This window comes from Cariama cristata, unplaced genomic scaffold (assembly GCF_000690535.1).
Source record: "Cariama cristata isolate BGI_N322 unplaced genomic scaffold, ASM69053v1 scaffold39546, whole genome shotgun sequence".
NCBI classification, from domain to species: domain Eukaryota; kingdom Metazoa; phylum Chordata; class Aves; order Cariamiformes; family Cariamidae; genus Cariama; species Cariama cristata.
The window spans coordinates 1485-15576 of NW_009623368.1; the positions used below are offsets into that span (position 1 = coordinate 1485).

The 14092-nt window shown below is 35.3% G+C and overlaps 1 protein-coding gene across 1 annotated transcript; it reads right to left on the bottom strand.

Moving 5' to 3' along the window:
- Window positions 1-2569: 2569 nt before the first annotated feature.
- On the bottom strand, window positions 2570-12986 carry F13B (coagulation factor XIII, B polypeptide). Its single transcript, XM_009702704.1, has 11 exons — window positions 12905-12986; window positions 11012-11212; window positions 10323-10508; window positions 9701-9877; window positions 9366-9542; window positions 7488-7667; window positions 7056-7145; window positions 6189-6371; window positions 4176-4379; window positions 3514-3696; window positions 2570-2781 (listed from the first exon to the last, which is right to left on the bottom strand). Exons 1-11 carry the CDS (start codon window positions 12984-12986, stop codon window positions 2570-2572), a joined length of 1875 nt encoding a protein of 624 aa, XP_009701006.1.
- Between the last annotated feature and the right edge of the window lie 1106 nt (window positions 12987-14092).

Here is a 14092-nt window from a genome sequence, read left to right on the forward strand (position 1 = left end):
GATCCATCTCTTCCCACACTGCCTAGTCAGATTTGCATGAATATATTCTGGGAAAATTAAGGTAGTGGAAAGGAGTCAATAACAAAGCTTCCTTACCTTCCAAAAAGCAAGTTGATCACTTCCTGAGTCTTCATTAACTTTTGTAAAAATTTTGTGTTCGGTTTCTTTTGCAATGTTCATATTGTAAATCTTTCTTTCTCAAGATTTCACACAGATATTTCTGAGCTTTTTCAGATTTTGAAACCCAAGCTGTAGCTCTCCTTTTCTTTTACTTAACCCTGCTGTGCTAATTAACAGAAATAACAGAGCCTGAGATTTCAAATTGCAAGCAACAAGTTCGTTTACAAATAATGAATGCAAAAAATTGAAAAGGGAAAAAATGAAAGAAATCCACTTTCCCTTTACCACAGAAAATACCTGGATGCTGTCCTGAACATGCTGCGGAAAACAAAACAAACAAAAAAAAACCCCACACCAAAAAAACCCAACCAAACCCAAGAGAATTAAATACACTAATACAGGCTGGGGTTAGGAAGCAACTGAGAAGATGCTGATGCCATCAAGTCTGGAACAGTCACCAACACAGCGACACGTGGATGCTCCAACCATTCGTCTGAGGTGTTTCTCCCTGCTAGTTAAAGTAGTAGCTCCCTCCCTGCCCCAAACAGGTCTTCCAGATCACGGAAACCAGTTTGATCTCTGTGGTATGGACAAGACTATGGATTTGGGGTTTTGGCCTGACCCAAGCTAAGATCTGCACAAGAGCTGCTTGACTGGTATCCCTGGAGAGTCTCAATTATATCATGCGCATACCCCTTATTACCCTTTTTCTTGTTTATTGATCCTCTTTTCACCATGTTTGTACTTCCCTTTCTCCACCCGGGTCTCCTTCCAAATAAACAACCTGCCCCAAATTACTTTTCCCCCATTTGTCCCAGTTTGGTTACATCTGTATTCAAATTTGTTTTTTCTGATACTGATACCTAGGTAATGTTGACCTTGTGTGGTGGTATTGATATGGTCATGGACGTACTAGTTGCCTTGCAAGATTTTGCTTACAGATCTAGCCCATCATGTAAACACCCTTCACATTGAAGGGAAACAGTTTTTTCTTCCATCTTCCATAGACACAGGAATGATTAGGATGCAAAAACTCAGAGATTAATTTCTATATATTTGGGCCTCAACACAAATAGTTTCTGGATGCATAGCAAACCTAGATGGCAGCTATTAAGGTAACAATGCTCAATATACCAATTTACTGGTTAAAAACTTATCGACAATCATTTTGTTTAAGCAAGTTCCTACATTATTTCTTAACTGAGTAAGACTCACTAATTCATATCACCATTGTTGTTCATAACATGACCTAGAAATAAAATCTATAGTGAACATCTAGTTCAGATCTACGTGTCACACATCCAAAGTTCATTACGTTAAACTGCTAAATCTCACTGTTATTTGTCTTCATTTTTAAATATAATTTTACAAAGCAATGAATTTTTAATCTTTTGAAAGTATTTTGGAACAGTATTGTAAATAGCATGTAAAATGCTATTTTTATGAACCTCTTTTTCCCACCAAATGGTCATCTGGGTTTTGATTAAATAAGCAGAATTTGTCTATTTCTTGAATGCTTTAATTTCTTTTTTGTTGTATTCATTCACACAGCACTCTTAAAAGCCTTGGAAAAACCATACAGAATAGCACACACACAATGATATCACAGAAAGATGGAATTTAGACATAAAATACAGAAGAAACCCTTACAGCGACTTTTTTATTTAAACATACTAAAATGGATGCAAGGCAAACATTGTCTGTATTCCTGAATTTTATTCATATCTTCAGTCACTCAACATGTTCACCAGCAGACACCCAAAAGTACAATATTTAAGTGTCATAGGAAATCATACAAAGTATTTGGACTAGATATTTTAATAATTTAAATGATCTCAATTAGTAAAACAAAGATGCTTACTTGACTTTTTTTAAAAAGATAGTAATTAACTACTCAGTAGAATTTTATTTTCTTAATACTTGTTTGTTTTTTCTTGTCCCCCAGGCTTTGTCCTTTAGAGGCTTCTTACCTGTGAAAGGAGACATGGATGCTGTTAAGATGTACAAAATAATAAGCCTCTCCTTTCTCACTGTAAAATTAGAGTTTAACATCCACTTGAAGGGCATGAAATTAAATCTCAGTTTAGCTATATTCTGTAGTCACAGAAGCACTCATGCTGTCACAATCACCAATGTCCTCACAAAGGACACTACTTGCTCAGCATCTTCCTGTTGTGGCACTTTGCTCAAGTCCTCCAGACTGTGAAACATCCTCAAGTTTATCACTGTAAGCCTTACAAAACTCCTTCGTCCTAAATTCCCAGTCCTCACACCACAAAGCACTTTCATTTCCCTCTCCCTTCAGCTCAGACCCAACAATGCCACTGAACAGTCATTTCTCAGAGCTAACTGTAGTGATTTGAAAATATGAGGCCATCGTAAACCAGCTGTTAATGCTAGATAAAGGACATGTACATACCTTTCCTATAGGCTTTCCTGAAGTCCATACTTATTTTCCTCTTTCAACACACCTTGGATACATCAGCTGTCCTCTCTTACACTGCACTTGAAATAAAGTTGTACCAGATTCTGCTCCAAAATGATTTTGTTTACAGTAAAATCCAACATAATCCCCATGGTAAAAGTAAACTTGATTTTCATAGAACCCTTGCAGCAGCACATTATTTTTGTCCATTTCATTTTTTGACAAAGTACATGGCTCTAAAGAAGAGAGACTTAACCAGTGTTAATAAATCAATTATTTTTGAAATAGCACCATTTTGACCAGTCTACACTAAAACTGTAGATTATTTCCCATTCTCTTAATATATTATACATTAAATTACCGTATTTTTGGATACTGCAAGCATGTCATATTTAAGAGAAAAAAAGGCCAGACAAGCTTACACTTGCTTCTATTAAAACTTTCATCTCTAACTGAAAAAAATGAAATTTAGATCTTTAAGTTCTAGTTGGAAGTACTTAATTTATAAATTCTATGTATCTGAATTTAGAAAGAGTTGAGGTTGTTCAGCCTGGAGAAGAGAATGCTCTGGAGAGAGCTTATTGCAGCCTTTCAGTACTTAAAGGAGGCCCCATAAGAAAGACAGGGACAGACTTTTTAGTAGGGCCTGTTGCAATAGGACAAGAGGTAAAGGTTCTAAACTAAAAGAGGGTAGATTCCAACTAGACAATAAGGAAGATTTTTTTTTTTTTACAATAAAGGGGGTGAAATACTGGGACAGGTTGCCAAGCGAGGTGATAGATGCCCCATCCCTGGAAACATCCAAGGTCAGGTTGGACAGGGCTCTGAGAAACCTGATTGACTTGAAGATGTTACTGCTTATTGCAAGGGGGTTGGACTAGATGACCTTTAAAGGTCCCTTCCAAACTATTCTACGATTCTACGAATTACAGAGAGAAATAAGTGCTTACTTATCTTATCACACCTACCTATACAAACTGGAGGTGAAGTCCACTGTCCTTCAGAACAGTAAATTCTCTCAGATCCTTGCAAAAAATGATAGTCAGAGCAGTTATACTGAACTGAAGAACCACTATCATACTGGGTCAGGGGTGGGAGAGTAAGAGCTCCATTCTCAATAGAAGGTGGAGAGTCACATTTTTCTTTAACAGCTGGAATAATATTAAAAACATTTGAGAAACATTCAGCTTAAGGAACTAACAAATCATCAGCTTTAAATGCCTGTCAACACTAGATATCTATCAACTCTCAGATAGTGTATTTTTTACTGTTTTCTTATGTCTCAGATCAGAATGCAATCTCCTGCTTAATTCTAACCATAAGAAGTCCCTTGTGTGCATTTGTTTACAGCTGCCTTTCTACAGAGCTTTGAGATCCCTGGGCTTGGAAAAGAGCTCCTCCCTCCTTTCTACAGCTTTCCCCATCAAAGGAAGGTATATTGTTTTTCCATGCTTAGATATAGTTAAAAATATAGCTGTCTTGTGGAACAATATCTGTGCATATCTGTATTGTTGAATCCTAAACATCTACTATTTGCAACAGATTCTAGGCCCATGTTGCCAAAGTAAATTGTTTTTAAATAGGTCTGAGATTGATTAATTAAAAAGGCAACAAAAAAGTATTGGTTTACCTTGCATAATGCATTTCGGATATTTCAGTCTGCTGTGGTTACACTGTGTCCTCCCAGGAGATGGAAGAGTAGTCTCAAGAAAGTTGTATCCCTGTTTACATTCAAACTCTATGAGATCACCATGTAGGAAAATTAACTCTTCCTGTCTCCATTTCAACTCTATGTTGTTGGTGTTCATATCAGTTACATTAAGAATGCATGGTTCTAGGAAATAAAAGTGTACTTCAATAAAAAGCAACCTTAAGTGATGTCTTAGCTCCAATTTGTAGGAGTCGAGAGAGAAATCTAAATCAAATGTCATTAAATCTTGCAAAAAAACCCAAAACCCTACAGATGCATAAAAAAAATTAATGCAAATGTAAAGAAATGGGCTGAAGTAACAGAAATAACATACAAAAAACCCCTGAACTGGGAACAGTGAATCACAGAAAACACACACTTCTGACAAATTCTGGTTTCTACAAGTATTCGTAAACATATGGCAGCCTGGGTTTATCATTGAAGAAGAAAAGAACTACTTTACTGTAACTTGAAAGGGCTTTTTATAATGAAAATAGAGTCATTCATCAAAATTAAGCTGTCAGACTTCGCTGACAGGTTTGGTAAGCCCTTCAAGGATAGTAGTAGTTAATATACAGTAAACGTAAGGAAGTGCTTTGACAATTCCTTTTTCTTTTTTTTTTTCCTCTTTGTTTTGTCACTGTTAAAAGAACTTAAAACTTCCAAAAGCTTTTTGGAATATCTCTATGTTCTTCTTTGGGATTTTTCAGGTTATTCAAGGCTAATATTGTTTGGATTCTTTCTGACAGGTTTCTTAAAATTTAGTGCCAGGATCACATCAGGTAGCCTAGCTTTCCATTAGACAGTTAACTTCATTAACTTTTGAAACCACTGTTCAACTTCAGTAAAGCGTGACAGAGGGATAGTTATAAAAATAAATTTCTACAAGTTTCATGAGAATCATTGCCTGACAGAGGCCCTTATTAATGCTTTACTGAGGGAAAGGCAAGGAGAAATCAGTTATTATGCATTCTGATGACAGTACTGTAACAACAAATTGGTATGGATATTTTCCTGAAACTAATTACAGTACGTGCTCTTTCTGGTCTGATTAAGCGAGAGCTGAAAAGAAATCTCAGAAAACATGGAAAAGGTGATGTGGTTATTTGGCTGCTTAGGAGACAAATAACACTCATAGGAAATGAGTTTTCACTATTTCACAGGATTTGTTAAATTTGAGTATTCAGATCCAAGAATGCTGATCTGGACCTTTCAATCCAGATCAGGTACATTTTATTCATTTAGAAATAAGTAATTAAAACTGAACTGGTTATTTACTTGCATTTTCACAGTAGATTACAAACTCAAAATGAGTCAATTTAACAAAGGATGCTAGTAAACCAGAATTATTTCATCACAGGAAGGAAGGAAAGATAAAGAAACAACTCTTGTAGATCAGTAGTAGTATACCTGCTAGTATTGGCAAATTCCTAATGGGAGTTCTATTCATTGTTTTGAACAGCATATATGAGCAACACATAAAAACTAGAAAATCCAGAGAGATGATAAAGACACAAAATAAAAACAAAAGCTGAACGTTTAAAAATTAAAGTCCAAGAAGTCACTGCATTTCTTGCTAGTCACATCTAAAAGCCATTTAGGCAATGGCTGCAGTTGTTCCTTCTGAGCATCTATTGAAAGACAGGAAGAAATTCACTGAATGGAGAATATGGGAGAATGAAATTAGAGAATCCTCCTAGGTGACAGGGATAGCTGTGTTCTACAATAGATCACTCAGGAAAACAGAGGAATCTATTTCATTGTAAGAACAACCTAGAGGACACCTAACAAGAGTGGCTTAGGTATATTTGATTTTTCGTTCATCCTCATGTTTCTAGAATCTTTATTAACTCAAATGAAAGAGAAAAGGTGGCCATGAAAGGATTATCTAGAGTTTTTTTCCAGTTTTACCTTTCTGTATTATGTACAAACCTTTTTTCTTACAAGACTTACTTAAGCAAGTTGGTTGTTCTGTCCAGTTTCCTTGTTTGCAGTAAACGGTACTAGGTCCATCCAAAAAATGGTAACGCTGACAACCATATTCTACTGAGGAACCGTTTTTGTAACTTGTCAATAGTGGACCAAGAACATCACCATTTTTAATCACAGGTGGAGAGGTACAGTCTTGCTGCATTTCTAATGCAAGGCGGGGAGATAGGTAATCAGATCTTTAAAACAATGTTAACACTGGTGAAAGTATCAGACTAATAATAGACTGAGCAAAAAATTTACGTACAAATAAAACATAAACCAATATAATTTCTTTTCCAATTTTGTTTTCAGAAACTCTACACTTGCCTTACTGAATTGCAGACAGGCATTCTATTTCCCCCTACACTCCTCATCTATGTCTGCTCTTGACTCTTGCTGGTTTACACTCAATATAGGTTAGTTCTTTTTCTGTGATGAGACAGTCTTTACTTGTTGCTCGAAACATTTAGCCCATGTGTGGTTTGAAAGAAACAAAAGAAACCTCACTGGAACTATTAATCCAAGGAGCAGCAAAATACTCATGATTTTGCATATTCAGACAACATTAACAGAAAGGGTACAAAATGATTGAAGGTAAATGCTAATGTATGAAATAAAATTACAAATACAGAACAGGCTTATAGGTGTAGTTCATAATCACTAGAAACAAGCAACAATGGCCTTTCATTTATTCAGACTGCTGCACTGACATCTGTAGCACATGCAAACGTTTTCAAGATTAAGGAACTGTACAACAGCAAGAGAGTAGTAAGAGCAGTCATAAAATGCCCATAATAGCATTATAGAGTACTGAAGTCCCTTTTAAATAGAAAAGCAATGTTCACCTACTCATACCTTCATTGCAATATGTTTTGCTTGCCCTTATTGCTGCATCTGCCTCGAGTGGTGGTGCCTCAGACTCCCATTTATCTGTAGTTCCTATAACCATAGCAGAAACTTAGAACTAGTTTTCTCAGAGATATCTCCTTTTCAAATATCAAAACAGACAGACACTAATGTGTTCTAAGATGTAATAAAATCAATATTCCAGGAGAGAACTACACAACACCTATGTCAGTTGAAATCACCTAGCTCACCCTTTCTCCTTAATTGTGAGCAACAGTTCATCTGCAAATTATGCAGCACTTTACCTCTCGAGCATTTTAACAGAGCAAGATATAAACAGTTTTGCAGATATGGAAACTGAGGTTCTCCAGAAAATTAAGGCATAGTTGGAGGAACCATTTCTGTTCAGTTGTCAGTCTTCACAAAAGTACTCACCAATACACATAGGGGGTGATGTCCATTTTCCTTTTTCACACTGGATTTCCTCAGATCCTCTTATTTCAAATGTACTTTGGCACTGAATACGAACTTTGTCTCCATTACGATGTGTTCTTCTAACTGTGATGACATGGGCATGAGGAGGAAGTGGTGGTGGAGGGCATTTATTTTTTACATCTGAAAATAAAAAATGCATATTGTTTTCTCATTTATCAAAACCATGTACACAATTAATTTTACTACACAGCAAGCCTATCACTCAAAAGACATTTTTGGTTGATTCAGAGTAATTGCTTACTCCCATTTTCTTAAAATAGGAGACCAGAATAAAAAAAAGTGATTTTACATTCAACCAATATAAAATAGAGGTATTATGCTATAAACTATATATACACTGCTATAAACAAATTTGTAATTTTTCCAAATAGACTTAATAAAACGTTCTTTAAAGGAGTTCAGGAAAGAGAGATTTCTCTTACCCTCCATTGATACAATATTTACAATAGCTTATGTATTAATTCTAATGCTACAGAAGCAGTAACAATCATAGCCCATTTCCTATCCCCAAATTAAGTTTGTGATTACTGTATCCTCAAAACTAGATTTAGACTTTGTTTTCATTCTCCTGAGCACCCTGCTCCTCTGCACTCATTCAACAAAATTTCCTGCTGTGTCATCAGAATAAATATAGGGCTAGAGTCCTAATACATGTCATTTAATTGAGACAGTCTAGTGCATTTTAAATGCTACGGTATCTTCTAGGAAAGGAAGATGAATTTCATCTTTGTACTCAATCACAATCTTCTACAAGATAAGTTATAAAGGAATTATAAAACATTAATTTTACTGAAAACTGTGCTTAAGACATCTATATTTTTTAAAGGCTAAATGTAATTTTTTTTTAACGTCAATCACCCCTCACACAAGGATTATTAAATTTGTTTCAGAAAACATACTTCACGGGAAAAATTCCTGCAGAAATATATTGGAAAAAGAATACCATAGATTTAGCTTAAACAAATGATTGATTGTCCCATCCTCTATCGTGAACACCTGGTATTCCTTGTATATAAAGCAGAGAATTTGTGAGGCAGCGAGATCTCCTAAAGCTCAGAAGTAATTCTCATAAAGGGGACAATATCCATATAAGATTAATGACCCACAACTATAAGGGTATGTTAAACAATATAAGTTCTCGGCTAGCCTAAATGCTAATTTGTACTGTTTTCTGCTGATACTATATCTCATCTGGTTCACTAGACCTTTTGTTCTTTTGAAAGTTTCTTTTCTGGGAATGTCTATTATCCCCCAATGACTAAGGAAGTGATAGTAATTGCTAAAGATGTGTTTCTGTCCTCAGGATAATCTTTCTACTTAATTCTGTTGAAAACATGTCCAGTTTGGTGAGGCTATAAAACTCTGAAAAGTACCACAATCCCCAAGCTCAGGAGGAACTTGTTACAAATTATTTTCAATGCCTCTCATGAGGCATGTTCCCACCTTACAAGGCAGGATTAAATGTGTTTGATTAAACCTTCATGTAATCTGAACATGGTTTAAACTTGAACTTCAGGGCCTGAACAACTTTCCTGTAATTGTTGATTCCTGCTTCTCGAGGATACAATGTACAGAGAAACAACAGCAGAGACAGTGTCTGCTCTATTGTTAGAATTCACTGAACACTAATTCCAATTATCATTGCATTCCTCCCTGCTACCTGGGCTCCATACCCTTCAACTAACACTTGATTTCTATTTAGGCTGTGAGCTAGTACACAAAGCATATTTTTATTTTGTATTTATAAAGCATTTAATGAAAGAAGGTGCTAGGCTTTCACTAAGAATTTGACATATTAAAACTATAAAAATAAGGTACCTTCACACACTGGAGGGTCTGGATGCCATCCGAAATAATAACATTGAATTAGGTCAAATTCACTGACAGAATAATTTTCCTCACAGAAAAAGTGAACTACATCTCCCTCTTCATAGATATTCTTCACAGGATAGAAACCTCCATGTGCTATTGCACTCAAAGAGGAGCAAGTTATTTCTAGGAAGAAAATACACAGCAGTGAAAATTAGTTAAGGCAGGCTTCCCTCCCTCCCTCCCCGCCCCCCAGTTTATAAAATAAAAGATTTTGCAAATTTTTGTGTATTTGTAGAATAAATCACATTTCAAACAGATTTATTTTCCAGTCCATTACATACTAGTGCAGTTTGGAGTAAGGGACCACCCATGTGTTAAACACACTGCTTCTTCTGTAGTGTTTCCTCCTGCAGTATGATATCCCTCATCACATTTGTATACCAGTGTTTCATTCAGTCGAAGCTCTTGTCGGGCCGTGAAGTAGCTGCCATGATGTAAACTGGGTACTCGACATGACTCTTAAATAAATAAAGCATGTGCATGATATTAATTACTCTTCTCATTTCAAGTTATTCATCTAAATTTTTCCTTAGATACACCTTAAATGTAGTCATATCCAAGGCAAATTTTTTACAAATAATGAATGATTAAAAATGCAGTAGTTTACACAAGTTTTCCAGTTGTCATTTAGGAAGAAAGTTTGGATGGCAATGGATTTATTTGAAACAATGCAATTTCATCTTTACTGATTCCTTCTATATACAATTTCATCTATATAAATTCACAAAACTAGCAGCATATACAATCTGACAACTTCTTCCCATGAGATACAGCTGAGAACCTACTCCAAGAGTACTCAAATGATAACCTGACATAGGCAGTTTGGCCCTACAGGTACAGCAAGGACAGTAGAATTATATACATATATGACAGATTATGAAGAAGAAAAATACAGAATCCTACCAAATTTTTTAGTACAGCTTGGCTGGTAGGACCATCCTTCTGGCTGACACTGTACCGTATCTTCAGTACCACCGCTTGGAGTGTAGTAGCCTGTATTACATTTGTATTGAAGTTTCTCATGTATTTTGAAATAGATTTCTGTACTGTAAAAAAAGCCATTTTCCACAAGAGGCTTGTTACATTTTTCTAAGTGAAAGGAGAGATTTTGGTTAGAAAGAATTAATGTTCTCTGGTGAGAAACAGAAGGTGGTTTTTAGCTATCCTGATCTAATCTTGTTTTCCTGACCTATGGAAGAAACTCTACCACAATCATGAAACAATATATCAAACCAATGGTAATAACGTGGAACATGACAAGCAAGCAATCTAGAGCTAGGAAAGTTCTAAAAGATATACATCTGAGGGTAAACTATCTATTAGTTTTCCCAAAATAAGGAAACTGGGCAACTTCCTTGGTGTTCTTATAAAAACATATATGGTAAAATCCCTTAAAGCACCTATTATTGTAAAAATATTCCATACATAAACTTACGTAGCTTGTATACATAAAGGATTGATTTCACCTTGTTGTCTTAACTTACAAATTTTAACCCTCCTGTTATGCAGCTTCTGCTACTGTATGTTTCAGGAAACCCAGCTAAAGAAGTTTCCTGCTAGAAGCAATGATGAGATTAATAAAGCTAACTCACTGTAGCATTGTGGCAGCGGAGACCATCCTTTTGCTGTACAAGTTATTCTTCCATCTTGAGTCCCAGTTTCAGTTGTATAACCAACCACACAAGAGTAGGAAAGTTTTTTTTCCTTACGCATAGGGAAATAGTAACTTTTGAAATTATAATAGTACTGGGCAATCTTTCCATTTTCTATATGTGGCAAATCACAAGGTTTATCTGCAAAAAGATAAATACATTTCTCATGAAAAATCTCAGTCCAGATATGAACTTTTTTATGCATTAATTGCTTTAATATCAGTTGGATTGATTCAGGCTTTCAAACAAGGTGAATGAAATTCCGAATACTTACAAGCAGGAAGGGTCTTGAGAGACTGAAATTAAGATATATTACAATTGTAATCAGCTTTTGTTCTTTAGGTTCACAGGAATATCAGCTGTAGAATGAAACTTCCTGACGTGACCTGGGCAAAACTGATGCAGGACACATTTATTTAACTCTTTCTTTAGCCCAGAAGCTGTAAGCATGAGCACTCTTTGCTGCATAAACATGCTGATACCTGCTTTAAAATCCAGGGGTAAGTGTCAAGATCAGCTATGTCATAGCTCCTCAATTCAGCAAATGTTATCAGAATAGTATGGCAAGCAGCCAGGAGGCAGTATAGGAGTTAAACTTGCTGAAGAAAGGGAATTTAAGAATAAACATGTCAGAATATGACACTAAGTTATTTAAAAAACAAAACAAAACAAAAAACAAAACAAAACCAACCAACCAAAAAATCAAAACCAAACTAAAAGCAATACTTACGTTTGGATTTTTTATAAAATTGACCTTTGGGTCTCAAAAATTCTCTCCATGGCATTATAAGGCAATCTAACCTGAAGAATCAAGTTTTAAAAACCGAATCACCACCTACAAATCTCATTATAATCGGGCAGAATTTTCCCACAAGTTGGTACTGCTGCATTCACCCTACAGACATTAGAACCAAAATAACAAACTTCTGCTCCTTCATTCAATGTCACTAGAATTCACTATAATTTTCCGCAAATTTAGTATTTTTACTAAATAGAAAGTGCCAGGATAACTTTTGTTCATAATTCCCTTCCTCATACAGCCACTGTATCACATCTAAATAAAAAAAAAAAAACCCAACAACAAACTTGAAGGTAATTAAGATTTTTAGGTAATCAAAAGACAGAAGTGGTTGCTACCTACTCTTTTTTTTTTTTCCTTTACACTCTCCAAAGTGTATCTGTGTAATTCCAACTGCTTTACATAAAGACAAAACTCTAGTGAAGACAGAGGTAGTTGCAACAAATATGCTGGAGTGAAATATACATTAGCAGATACAAAATGAAAGGCAAAGAAAGGGGCACCTTTTCAATTAATGGAGGTGTACCCTCATATACAGTCCACCCCTTTGTGAACTTGCAGTTCAAGTGGTATGCAAACTATATAAACCCAGGAATTTTAAGCAACGTTGAAAACAGGGATAGGAAATGCAGGACCGCCCCAGGTTAGCTTCTGCAGGTTCCATTTAACTTCCACTCTTTTTCTTTGCGGTAAAGTCAAAACACTTAAATCACCAAGACACTTCAATATATAAAATGTTTTAATATAAAAATTTGAATTTTGTACTAAGTGCTCAAACACATTTCAAAAGAAACATTTACTGAAAAAAAAGTCTGAACTTTCAATATTATAGCTTTGAAGCTTAGAGATGAATCTGTAGCCCTGAGCTACAGCAACAGTTGAATCATGATCCTCAGCCATCTCACAACAAAATTATATTTAAAAAGCAGTATTTACTCTTGGTAAAAACATGAAAGATATTACACTTAAGTTACCTAGACTGCATGTTCTAGATTCAATATACATTTATAAACAATAAAATTCAGTGTATTTACCTTCTGCAAAGAGTTTGCCTGAATACATCATAACTAGGAAGAAAAAACAGCTTTTAAATCTCATCTTCATTACTGTCGCCATCAACAGTTTCCACCACCTGTGAAAACTCCCTAAATATTACTTCTGTAAATAATTAACTGGATTTTCAAAAGTATTTACAAATGCCTTAGGGTCCATGATATTTTGCAACAAGTTATTTCACTGAAACCACTATTTTTACTTATTTTAATTCTCTAAATACCCTAATATTAGATGTGCAGAATTCTATTTCCATTTGGCACATTTTACATCAGTAGAACAGAGAATTTATCATTTTACAGTGAAATCAGACAACAAGTTTATGGAACAATTTAAACTAATTGAACAATCTTCCCCTCAGAACCTCCCAAGTTCCAAGTTTAAAGTGCATTCTGTTATCAGATTATTTACCTTGGCTGAAATAAGAGGAAATAGAAAATTTCCCCTTCCTCCAGCCTTTTCCCATATAACTAGTCAGTTGCATTCTATATACTATTCATTCTGGAGTCTCTCACATTAAGCATAGCCACTACTATTATCTGTCCATTGGGTTTTGTTGTATATAGCTAGCCCCTTTTGAGACTTTTTTTTAAACAACAAAAAAACCCCCAAATAGAACCTTATTTACAATGCATTATCACGTAACTGACTAATGGCTACCAGTTGGTTCAGCATTATGTTCCACCCTCGGGAGGCATAATCTTTAAATTTGGGAGTGGGAAGGTATAATTTTACAGTTTTCATTTTCTTGGACTTGCTCTAAGAAAATACAATTCCAAGGCACAAGAGAACAGAATTTAAGGGTGATGCTGTGATGAACATCATCTATTCAGCTAGATGAGATGCATGCTTGTATGTACTGCTCACTCGATAGAAAGAAAGCACTCACAAATCACCCCCCTTAAAATATCAGGTCCAAATTTCTAAATTGAACTTTAGAACATTGCATTGTTCCATCACAATCTTGTACTGTTTTAAAAAAAAATTTATAATTTTTTTTTCTTTTTAGTCACATATGATTCTTCAAAACCTTACCAGAAAGTAAACTCAAGCTCCCCCAAAACAGTAGCCAGTTTTGAAATTCACAGCCTATGCCTCCTTTCCTACCTATAACCTCTCCAGATCATACAAGCCAACATAACTGTCCCACACAAACAACTGTTTTTAAT

What these genes read in the sequence shown, in the direction of transcription:
- F13B (XM_009702704.1), bottom strand. Translation starts at nt 12,986, where the DNA reads ATGGCGACAGTAATGAAGATGAGATTTAAAAGCTGTTTTTTCTTCCTA. An exon ending in AGACCCTCCAGTGTGTGAAG is followed by an intron (nt 7,668 to 9,365) that starts GTACCTTATTTT and finishes TTTTATTTTCAG; the next exon opens with ATGTAAAAAATAAATGCCCT. An exon ending in TTCACCTCCAGTTTGTATAG is followed by an intron (nt 2,782 to 3,513) that starts GTAGGTGTGATA and finishes TCTCTTCTTTAG; the next exon opens with AGCCATGTACTTTGTCAAAA.